This window comes from Balaenoptera acutorostrata, chromosome 8 (assembly GCF_949987535.1).
Source record: "Balaenoptera acutorostrata chromosome 8, mBalAcu1.1, whole genome shotgun sequence".
Classification (NCBI taxonomy): domain Eukaryota; kingdom Metazoa; phylum Chordata; class Mammalia; order Artiodactyla; family Balaenopteridae; genus Balaenoptera; species Balaenoptera acutorostrata.
In genome coordinates, this window is record NC_080071.1 from 26,163,800 (window position 1) to 26,176,610 (window position 12,811).

The window sequence follows — 12,811 nt, forward strand, 5'->3', positions numbered from 1 at the left end:
AACAAAAATACACAAATGGGACCTAATGAAACTTCAAAGCTTTTGCAAAGCAAAGGAAACTACAAGACAAAAAGACAACCCTCAGAATGGGAGTAAATATTTGCAAATGAATCAACGGACAAAGGATTAATCTCCAAAATATATAAACAGCTCATGCAGCTCAATATCAAAAAAACAAACAACCCAATCCAAAAATGGGCAGAAGACCTAAATAGACATTTCTCCAAAGAAGAAATACAGATGGCCAAGAAGCACATGAAAAGCTCCTCAACATCACTAATTATTAGAGAAATGCAAATCAAAACTACAATGAGGTATCACCTCACACCAGTTAGAATGGGCATCATCAGAAAATCTACAAAAAACAAATGCTGGAGAGGGTGTGGAGAAAAGGGAACCCTCTTGCACTGTTGGTGGGAATGTAAATTGATATAGCCACTATGGAGAACAGTATGGAGGTTCCTTAAAAAACTAAAAACAGAATTACCATATGACCCAGCAATCCCACTACTGGGCATATACCCAGAGAAAACCATAATTCAAAAAGACACATGCACCCCAATGTTCACTGCAGCACTATTTACAACAGCCAGGTCATGGAAGCAACCTAAATGCCTATCGACAGACGAATGGATAAAGAAGATGTGGTACATATGTACAATGGAATATTACTCAGCCGTAAAAAGGAGCAAAATTGCGTCATTTGTAGAGATGTGGATGGACCTAGAGACTGTCATACAGAGTGAAGTAAGTCAGAAAGAGAAAAACACATATCGTATATGAACACGTATATGTGGAATCTAGAAAAATGGTACAGATGAACTGGTTTGCAGGGCAGAAATTGAGACACAGATGTAGAGAACAAATATATGGACACCAAGGGGGGAAAGTGGCAGGGGGTGGTGGTGGTTTGATGAATTGGGAGATTGGGATTGACATGTATACACTAATATGTATAAAATGGATAACTAATAAGAACCTGCTGTATAAAAAAATAAATAAAATTAAATTTAAAAATAAATAACCCAAAGAACCCTAAGAGGCCTAACTGATTATCAGCTAATCACATCTTACAGAAAATTTGTGGTTTTTAAAAAATTAATTAATTAACTTATTTATTTATTTATTTTTGGCTGCATCAGGTCTTTGTTGCTGCTCATGGGCTTTCTCTAGTTGCGAGAGCGGGGGCTACTCTTCACTGCGGTGCACGGGCTTCTCATTGTGGTGGCTTCTCTTTGTTGCGGAGCACGGGCTCTAGGCACGCAGGCTTCAGTAGTTGTGGCTCGCAGGCTCAGTAGTTGTGGCTCACGGGCTCTAGAGCACAGGCTCTGTAGTTGTGGTGCACGGGCTTAGTTGCTCTGTGGCATGTGGGATCTTCCCAGACTAGGGCTTGAAGCCATGTCCCCTGCGTTGGCAGGCGGATTCTTAACCACTGCGCCACCAGCGAAGTCCCAAAATTTGTGTTTTTTTAAAAAGTGTAGATATTGAACTAAATACAGACCTTAACAGGGAGAAAGTTCAACAACAGGATATAAGATGCCTAGATGGATTACTTTGAGAGAAAAAGAAAAATGCTTAAAAGGGAGGTGAAAAGTGGCTGAAGACCAGCTTTGTTTTGCCAAGGCCTAAGCATAGTATAAGACATCATCACCAACACCCAAGAAAGGAAAAACAAAACAAAACAAAACCCTTGTCTAGATGGCTTCCCATAAACTTTCTCTTGACTCTTCCTCTATAGCCCCATTCTAAAACCAAGCAGACTTTAACCAACTCAGTAATTCTACTAAGTAACTTATATTTTTTAATTATCAAAAAAAATTATTAATTCTATATTTAGGGGCTCTTCGCTGTAATGTTTGAAAAAACAATATTAGGAGCTGTCACCCAGAATGAACTCAGAGACTTTTTGAGCTACCATTTGAGAAATGACCCCCGGTAAAATTCAAATAAATTCAACGTGATTTTTTTTTTAAAAACCTTACTTTTAAAACTTCATAAATTCATCTAAAATACTATATTAAGATGTATTATTAAAATTTAACAGATACAAGTCTATTTAAAAAGCTTTCTGAAGAATTTTTCAGGGATTGTAAAGTGAATTATTACAATGATCAAATAGCACTCTTACGTAGGTAGAAAAATAGGAGAGAAGCTGTCTTAAATCACTTCAAGACAGCAACCAAAAAGGAGGAAAAAAGGAAAAAAAGCCTTCGAAAAGAGTGAAAAAAAAGCTTTCTTAAAACAAAAACAAAAGCTTCATATCACTTTAAGTTTTATTTTTGTTTCTGATAGATCAGTGAAGTCTTACATTAATAGAATAAAATATTACCGAACAGTGATAACTACACATAATTCTGTTTTCTATTTAATTTTCAGAAACCTTTTCTTAAAAAAAAAAAAAAAAGAAGAGAGAAGGTTCTTCTGAAACTGTTGATTTAACTTCAAAGTCTTTTAAAAAACCTCAATCCTCCCAGAATGGAAAGTGTTCACCTGTGACCTTCTACCTGGATTTCTTCACTGAATCTACTGAAAGTACAGCGTGAGGATCAAATAGAAACTGGAGTCCCTACTCTTCTCATCACTTGATAAGAGAAGAAACAAAAGTGGCTTTTAGCTCTAAGTCACCCAGAAAACAATTCTTTGTATACCTTTGTTACAGGAAACTCCAGGAGACAAATGGTCCTTGTACTTCTCTGTGCTAGGTAGAAACTACATACATTTTGTCAATCTTATTTTCAGATAAAAATGAATAGGGGCTTCCCTGGTGGCGCAGTGGTTGAGAATCTGCCTGCTAATGCAGGAGACATGGGTTCGAGCCCTGGTCTGGGAGGATCCCACATGCCGCGGAGCGGCTGGGCCCGTGAGCCACGGCTGCTGAGCCTGCGCTTCTGGAGCCTGTGCCCCGCGACGGGAGGGGCCGCGATAGTGAAAGGCCCGCGCACCGCGATGAAGAGCGGTCCCCGCACCGCGATGAAGAGTGGCCCCCACTTGCCGCAACTGGAGAAAGCCCTCGCACGAACCAAAGACCCAGCACAGCCAAAAATAATTAATAAATAAATAAATAAATAAATAAATAAATAAATAAATAAAAATTAAAAAAAAAAAAAAAAAAAAAAAAAATGAACAGCCTCTGACCAAGCAAAACAAAAACTGGAGAAGCAAAGAATAAAGCAAGGCTCAATTTCTAAAAGGTTCCTTAACCTAAGAAAACTACGTAATACCAGCAAGATTCCCCGGAAAATTGCCACTGCCCGATTCAGCTTCCCAAGTGCATTAATATGAAAATCTTGACACTAAAGCTGATGGGTATAAAGGCCTTGTGGATCATTCTTCAACAGAGTGAAACAGTCCTCATATTAACTCAGACTCAATGATCACAACTTGTATTCATAGAAAGCTTTATTTTTCCACAAAATGTTTGCATATATATTATCTCAAGCTGACTGTTAATACCTGAAGAGCTTAGAAACAGCTTCCATGAATTCTAAGTTATCCAATGAACCCTTCAAGGACTCAGAGTAAATTTCCATCTGGGCATGGCATGTGATTTCTTTGGCTTCTTTTTCAAGTCTCTTCCTTCTATGTACTTTGTAACCCATCCTTTGAACTACTTGATATAACAACTTACAGTTTAGTATACCTGAGTTCAAAAGCCATTTATTTGTCCTAGACCCTGGGTTACAAAGATGTACATATACAGAGAGTTCCATTGCTTATGGAATTATGGACTACTTTTAATAATATGATTACTATTAAGACAGTTGCAGAAAATATTATAGCAGTGTAGAAGATGGGTACTTGATCCAACTTGGGGCTTCAGGAAGTTGTCTGAACTAAGTCTTTAAAATCTCTTAATAAGTTTTAAAAATTGTGTTTATTTCTTTTTTATCCCTGATTACTAAAATAATACATTTCCATTACAGAAAATTTGAAAAACACAGCCGAAAATCACAATCCATCTTTAAAACTGTCAGTCAGGAATAAGCACTTAACATTACATTATTGGCTTTTTCTTTGGGACTATGTGAGTTTATGTGTATATATTTTTCACAGCATTTAGAAAACACTGTACACATATAAACATATATACAATGTTTCCTAAATGCTGTGAAAAATATACATTTTATTCAATCACTGTTAACAATCTTACATTTGTCCACATCAGTCTTCAAAGGAAAAGCTCCAAAAACATGATTAAAAGCAGCATAACTTACATCCTATTAATACACTGTAATTTACAACATTCCCCTATTATAATAGCATTAGGTTTTATTTTTCTCATTAATTGATACTGTAAAATAATCCTGCTTGAACAGCCTTAAATCTGTTTCTTATCCAGATTTGCTTGTTCTCCACACCCGCCTATAGTGTGTACTTGTGGGAGCCTCACCTCCCAGGACACAATTCACCTCTGTCACTCCTAGTGCTTTCTGCACCACTCTATTTTTTTGGGGGGGGGGGTGTTTGGGGGGAGGTTGTAATTGCCTAATGGATGTAGGAGAAAAGGTAGTGCCAGCAAGTATGCCAATTGTCTCAAAAAACAACTAGCTTCTGAGCAGCCAAAGTCTGCACCCAGGCATATGAGAGAGACAGGTATGTTTCCCTACCTGCTCTCAAATGGAAAGGGTGACCCTACTTCATAAGACTGAGCGTGGGATGCCTCCAACTGCTCTTCTATCTCTCCTCTCCCCAGACCGTGGCACTAGGTTAGCTGTCAGTCAGCTTGGACAGCTGAGGGGTTCCATCTCTGTCTTCATAAGAATTTTTAGGAAATGGCTAGCAGTTATTATACAGTCATACTCTATTGCTATTTTTAACTGACATTCCAAGTAAGCCTTGGAAGATGCATAGCAGTTAGCCAGGTAAAGATGGGTGAGAAAGGGCTTCCTGAGAATCTTAACAGCATGAGCAAGGAACCCAAGGAGTAGAAATGCCGGTGACTACAGGCAGTTCTCTAATGTATAAACTTAGAGGAGGGAGGTGCAAGACACAAGGCTTGAGGTAGGAAGGGTAGTCAGGTCACAGGTACTACAAGCCCTGCAAAGGACGTTGGACCCTAAGGCAAGGTGAATCAAGGTCTGCACTCAGATGAATAACTTTGGTATGACCAGAGGCAAGAGGAAGGACCAACTGTAAGGCTAAAGGAATTCCTGAGAAGAGAGGATGATGAGAGCTGAACTCAGGCTATGAGAATACTGAAAAGGAAAAATCAGCTGGACCACAAGGCAGATTTAGTTATGAGCACTCTTTGCCGGCTTCACATTTCCCATCTCCAGCCTTAGTGTGCTACCAGAGCACATGTCGCCTTAACCCTCAGGTCAGGGCTACATAAGTCTCGATAAAGAAGGAAGCACACATGTCCTAAAGGTTCCACAATTATTTCCGCTGGTGACGAGGGTGGTCACAACTCTGATGGCTGGTAGGTTCCAAACAGCACAGAAAGTACAACTACATATCAGTATCAATGCCAGACAACAGAAAAAACACTTGTGTTTCTTTTGCAAAGAAGAAAAAAGTGAAGGAGCAGCTTCAAAGCAGGCGGCTGTGAAGTGTTCCCTCACCACTGCTGTGCATTGCTTCAGTCTTAAAGAGATCATGTGGGTATAGCTGCACACATAAAAATGGTTTCATTAAAAGCCTGCAGTCATTCATTTTGCTTATTAAAGCCACTCCACAATGATACTCACAATAGAAATCTCAGCGGTCCCTAGCAATGACACTAAAATACAATTAATTCCACTTCCCGAGGAATCTACAGGTATGCGCTTGAGGTATTGTGTTAATTGCCGCTGCTTCATACCATGGCTTCAATTAGGAATCAAAATGGGAGCAAGGCAAACATGGATCCCATTAAGTTCCAGAAGACTTAAAACTGAAGTTTCCCCCACCCCCCCACCATCCTCTTACAATAATTATAAAGGCAGGGGACTCCATCTGGGGAACTATAGTGACATCCAGTGGCTGTGAAGTAAAACACACCAGTTACAAAACGGGTTGTTATATCATTAGAGAAGGGGAAATATGTTGATACACTGATATTTTAAATCCAATGTCTTATAAAGCTGTATGTACTACTAGAAACTCATAATAACACGACCCAAAATCAGGCAAATAAGCAATTTGTAACAAAATCAAGATATTTAGCTGCCTTCCATGATTTACGCTACCTATGAAAATTCTTGGTAGCATATATTAATAACTATGGACAGAGGATATGAAATATTGATATCATATTCAAAGCTCCAAATGTCATATTACCATTCACAATGTGTATAAATTCAACAACAGGCCATTTCCAAAGTGATCCTCTCGCTCAGCCAAGATAAATAGCTGGCTCTGCTATGAAGTGGACCAGGCTGGCTCAGTTTGATTCCAATAATTTCAGTACTACCTAGGTTTGTCTGAAAATGTTCTTGAGGTTTCAGAATTTAAATTTGTATTTATAGCATGCATGAGAGATGCAGATGGAGAGTGAGAGAGACAAACCAACCACAGAATCCCAAAAACACTGGCCTGACCTAGTGAGGTGAGGAAATAACAAACTTGTTTCCACAGAAAATGCATACACTTGAGAATCTGACAGGTACCTAGATTTGTGCAAGGTTGACTCTGGGCCAGGTATTTTTAATCACCGATTCTTTGTATTCTTATGTGTAAAATGGAGATGAAATAAATGTACATTGTGGGGTTGCTATAAGGCTAAATATTGAGAGTGTCTATCAAGATGAATGTGAAACCTCTAAGTAGGGGCCCTGAACACATAAGATGCACATTAATAGTAGCTATCACACATATGCATTCATATTAAAAATACCAATAAAATTGGAGGTTTCTTTGCAGCACAAAGTGTCATTCTGAAAACAGACTTTGAATTCCATAACCCTACCATATTTTGAATGTCATGTGCTCCTCCTTCTGACTTCAGTAATTTGTGGTGTGTTTTAATGGATCACACACAACAACAGTAGCACATCTATTAACCACATAGCATGTCTCTGAAACTTTCCTAAGCTTATCTGGGATATGAAAGTGAACTAGAGTGCAGAAAACTCCCTACTCTCATCTATCTCCTAAGTCACAATATTCTTGCCTACAAGGCTTCAGGATCTCACAAACACTAAGCCTCGTACATGTGCAGACCATGACATGAAGATGGTACACTGTGGCATGCGCGACTGGCAGAAATGAGAGATGGGCAAGGATCAAGCCCGGAAGCCACAGATAATTTGATGTAAAAGCAAAACGAAGTTGCTTAGCCTCCAAATGGTCAAAATTTGCGTTCGGGGGGCTTCCCTGGTGGCGCAGTGGTTGAGAATCTGCCTGCCAATGCAGGGGACACGGGTTCGAGCCCTGGTCTGGGAAGATCCCACATGCCGCGGAGCAACTGGGCCCGTGAGCCACAACTACTGAGCCTGCGCGTCTGGAGCCTGTGCTCCGCAACAAGAGAGGCCACGATAGTGAGAGGCCTGCGCACCGCGATGAAGAGTGGCCCCCGCTCGCCCCACTACAGAAAGCCCTTGCACAGAAACGAAGACCCAACACAGCCAAAAATAAATAAATAAATTTTAAAAAAACCTATACAAAAAAAAAGAAAAACAACTTGCGTTCAGGTCTTCTTAGTAGTAGACTTTAAAACTAAGTCACATCATACTGCTCTCTGACGAAGAGACCTACAGTTACTTTTTCCCTCACTCAGTGTAAAAGTCCAGTCCCCTCCATGGCCTGGGAGACCCCACATGAGCTGGCTCTGCGGTAGCTCTGTGCAGTCCCTTTCCACCTTACTGACTCCCTAAGTCCTGTTTCCTGAACACAAGCACATTGCCACGTCCAGGCCTTCCCGCTTGATGTTCCCTCCTTCTAGAACAATCTTCTATTTAAGTGCAAGACCTGCTCCTGTCTGCTTCAGACCTCTACTCAAACATCACGCTGTCAGGGACACCTTCCCTGATCTACTTAAAGTGCATCTCCCAACCAGCCCCGGACTCCCTACCCCTTTCCCTGCCTTCCTTTTCTCCCCAGTGCTAATCACCACCTAAGAGATTGCACATTTTAGTCATGTATCTTTTGTCTTTCTCTTCCCACTAGAATGCAAACTCATGAGGGCATTGCTTTTTGTCTACTGTGTTCATACTGCACTCCCAGGATCCACACACAAAACAGGCTTGGTGCAAAATAGTCAACAGATATTTGGTAAACTATTGGAGGAAAGCAACAGGGAAAGGCAGGGGGAGTTCCTAGTATTTGTGGAATCTGTAAGGTGGAAAGGGAAAAAAAAAACTAAAAATAATCAGTATTTTTTAAAAATGCACACATACATAAAAGAAGGTAGTCTACACAAGTGAACTCATAGGCTAGAGATTATGTTAAAATAGAGACACTAAAGAAAGTTATCTCAGCGTTGTAAAATAATGGATAGTATTGTTTAATTCCTGACATATTTATTTGTTTTTTACAGTGAGCTGAATTATTTTTGTATTAAAAATATTTTTTTTTAAATAATAGACCACCTCTTCACTTTTAGAATTCTATTCATTGAAAACTCATCATTTTAATCAAAGAGAGGTCAAGAATGTCTCCTGAACAACATGCAGAGCTCACTAGCTGGTCACCAAAGTTTTCTCAAATGATTTGTCCTTTGGTTCTTTACGTCATCACCACTAAAAGAAGATTTGCAGTTGAATATGTCAGTGCTTCATTCTATTGACAAAGGGCATCCGGCAGCTGCACAGCATATTTAAGGGGCAGAAACACCCCACTCTAGTTCTTTTCATTCATTTTAATATGCAAATAGCAAAAATGTTCCTGAATACTACTCTTAGGTTGAATAGCTACTACAAGAGTATTTATAAGCTACACACACACAAATAAAATTTAAAGACACACTGGTTTTGCATTTGATGCTGAGGAAGACCACAGCATCTTAAGATGTTATTCTCTGGTTATATTGTTAAAGAAGTAGAAGAAAGAAAAAGAATAAAAACTGTTTCTCAAGAGTTTAGTTGGATATTCATTAACTCTTATCATCTAACATCTCAGTGTATCCTTACAGAAATAAAGCAGCAGATTTTTTTTAAAAAGGAACGGAAGATGGCAAATCTAATATACATTAGTATTTGGGTAGCATTAGTGTCTGCAATTTTTCTACTGTATTAAGTTTTTATCTGAGTAAAAACAAAGAGGAAAAAAAAGAACACAAAAAAGCTCTGGAACTAAATTTCTTTCTCATAAGCTTTGGTCTAATGCATGGTTAATGAAGCCATGAGACAATATTCTCACATCTTTGATTTTATTTCAGCAGTTTCCAGAAAATACAGTAGTGGAGAAATATATTTCTATTCAATGCCTAAAAGTTTAAATTTAGCATGTAGCTCAAATTAATTCTCAATGTTCCATTTTAAGCTTCTACATTAAAAGACTTGCACAAATCTTTTTATTCCTCACATGACTTGCCGCGGTCTCTGTGAAAACTGCTTCTTGATTTATAAAGTAGATTTTATTACTGAACTTCAAGCTCTTTGTTAGGGATAAATTGTAGTGACTATAACTGCAAAAGATGTTTAATGACTTTTAAACTCTTTCCAAAAGAAAATTTTAAGAGTATAAAATACTGTAATTATATATTATACTAATTGAGAGCTCTATTTCTAGAAGCATAAGCAAACAAAATAGTTTGGAATTACGGCAGGTATCTGTTGAGAGTTAACACCATACTTCTGAGAGTAATGATCATGAATAGAAGTTAAATTAGTCACAAATGGCAATGAAGAAAATATATGTTGAACTTTTTCTGCCCTACGAGGGTGAGACAGCAAGTCACACGGACCAGTATAGCATACCTTCAGAATTCAAGTTTTCTTGGAAGGTACATGCTCAGCTGTGGAGATCAGCTGACATGCTGTAGCTCATCAACTATCAAACAGGGGGTGGGAGGGTGGGTTGAGGTTCAGAATCCCTGTGGAGACTGTCGAACTATCTAAACTTCTTTTCCGCAGGCTTCCCTCTGTCCTTTTCCTGAGGTCCTGACACATCCTTGGACAGCAGTCTTCAAATTGGAAGTACTATAGACACTTCTGAATGGTTCAGGGAATGCAAGGGACTTTAAATGAACCATTTTCCAGAATCTTTTAAAAACGGATCCTCCTAAGAACATACCTTTTCTGCCAACATCACCTTTATTGCATTTCATAAGACAAAGGCAAACTTCTCATCCGAACTGAACCTTACTTTGGTACGCTGCTCTGAGGTGTAAACCCTCTATGTATCAAACGAAGGAAAATTTTTATATATTGGTAGCTAGCTTTGCAAGAAAGTGAATGACTCTCATGACTAGGTATAAAATTCTCAATTCTTTAAACAAGTTGAAGGGACAAATTGTCCTGTCATTGACAACTTATTTAAAATAATTTTGAACAAGTTGTTTATTACTAAAAGTTGTTTGACATACAATGCAAAGGAGTTGATGGTAGGCTAAATAATAGCCCCCTAAAGATATCTACATCTTAATCCCTGAAACCTGTGAATGTTACCTTACATGGTAAAAAAATAAAAACAAAACAAAACTTTGCAGATATCATTGATTTAAGGATCTTGAAATGAAGTGATTATCCTGGATTATTCTGGATAAAGCATACATGCTACTATCTTATAAGAGAGCGAGGTAGAGGGAGACTGCACACAGACAGAAGAGAACACAGTGTGACCATGGAGGTAGAGATTAGAGTGATGCAGCCATAGCCAAGGCATGCCAGCAGCCACTAGAAGCTAGAAGAGGCAGGAAATGGATTCTCTCCTTGAACCTCCAGAGGAAGCTCATCCCTGAAGATACCTTCATTTTAATCCATTGGTACTGATTTCAGACTTCTGGCCTCCAGAAATGTAACGGAATAAACTTCGGTTGTTTTAAGCCACTGAGATTATGCTAATTTGTTACAGCAGCCAAGGGAAACTAATACAAAATTCAAAGAATCAAATGGCACTGCCATAACAAACTCCTTCCTTTCTCATCTACCTATTATGGGGACATGTTTTTTAACAGCAGTATCTGTAAAAATAAGAAAGGGGAGACAAAATTGTCGCCAAATTCTGTCCCACGCTAGCAGAAGAATGAAAATTCTTTATAACTTATCAAAAGATATGAGGGGGAAAAGCCTCTACAGTTCACAATACAGAGATATATTTCCAACTGCAAATAAATACGATTATTTTTTATGTTTATGACTTTAAAATGTGAAGGATTACTCATTCTTCAAGAAAAATTTAGGGTGTACAGTCCCATAAAGAGAACTACCACTGTGGATATTTCTCATGTCTGCACTACAATCAATTCAAAAAGTAGTCCAAATAACAGCATATTTTATTGACCTCTCAAAAAATGTTCATTGTGCTACTAAAGATTATTATGAAATGTATCTTTCCATCAGTTTAGACTCTATGGTTTAGCTCCCAAATCTCCACACATCATTATTTAAACCATGAAGGGTGGTAAATTTGTAATATTTTTATTCTTATTTCCATTTTGTGCTACTTTATTTTTCTCTCAACTACCAACACCAAAAATAAAAAACAAAGAAAAGGACTATTCATAATTGTCCTCTATTTTTCTACAAGTGAAGAAAACCTTTGCCATATGATCAAACTATAAGGGACAGAAAAGCAATGATATGACTATGATTTTGTATCCTTACCTAGACCTATGTGAGGCAGGTGCTCAAAAAGGGTCCAGCTGTGGTCATCAATGTAATGATTCTTCAGGATCAACAGCTGGCAAACATCTCGGGCAGTTATGTCACTGGGTACCTCTAAAGCCCTGCTGGTTTCATCTTCACTGTATACTTTAATTACCTGTGTAGGTAGAAATTAAAAAATGAGCTAAAATAGTCTCTTAAAAATATCATTCTAATAAGTCATCAAACTTATCTGTTGAGCTAATTACAAATTCCTTATACAGTTTGTTTTACATCTAATTTTCTTATGCATGGAGTAAATGTTGCCCATCCAAGACTTGTTTATAATATGTGTCAAAGTCACTCTGTCTGACAACTTCCAATCTCTTCTCTTCAGTGTCTAAACTGGAGGCCATTCAATGACCATTCAATGTCATTTCCCACCACTCTGATCTACTAAAAAGCTACATATCTCTTATCAATATTTTAAATTTTCCACTCCATATTTAAATCTGTAAATAATCCAAGTAACATGGGGGATTTATTCCCAGATATACATTTTGTAACAGCAGTAAATAGAATATAAAGATTTCTCTATTTCAGGTTATAGAAATTTTGGCAAAGACTGGCTAGATGTTCACCAAATCCTTTTTCTTTTCTCCCTTGCAATTAGTTGTGTCCATGGGATTGAGTTTTAGTCAATGAGATGTAAGCACATGCAGTGTTGCACCTCCAGACCTAATCCATAAAAATTTCCCACATACTGTCATCCATTCTCTTACGCCAGCCTCTCACTGAATGGGAATGATGACAAAGACGTAACGAGGAGAGCAGAGCCATGGGACAGAAGGAGGCTTTGTCTCTGAATGACCACATGGAAGGTGCCCAACTAGGAATGCCCACATGTAACTTTGATGTGAGCAAGAAATAAACTTTTAGTTTGTTAACTCACTGTGATTTTTTATTTATCTACTACAGCAGCTAATGTCACCCCAAATCATACCGAGGTAGAGAGTTTCATATACAACACTCCCCTCAACATTTACCAAGTTGTGCTATGTGCTAGAATTTCCACTACTAACTGTGGTATGTCATATATAAATTAAAATAATTATAATAAGCTAAATACCTATGAAAATAGTATAGTA

At 38.2% G+C, this 12,811-nt stretch overlaps 1 protein-coding gene across 4 annotated transcripts in view; it reads right to left on the minus strand.

Annotated features, from left to right (window-relative positions):
* Positions 1 to 12,811, minus strand: part of GRB14 (growth factor receptor bound protein 14) — a 178,101-nt gene that overhangs the window by 37,747 nt on the left and 127,543 nt on the right. For all 4 annotated transcript variants that reach the window (XM_007183191.1, XM_007183190.1, XM_007183189.3 and 1 more), the window contains one exon: positions 11,685 to 11,841. In XM_007183191.1, coding sequence (XP_007183253.1) covers positions 11,685 to 11,841 — 157 coding nt within the window. The remainder of the gene's footprint in view (positions 1 to 11,684; positions 11,842 to 12,811) is intronic.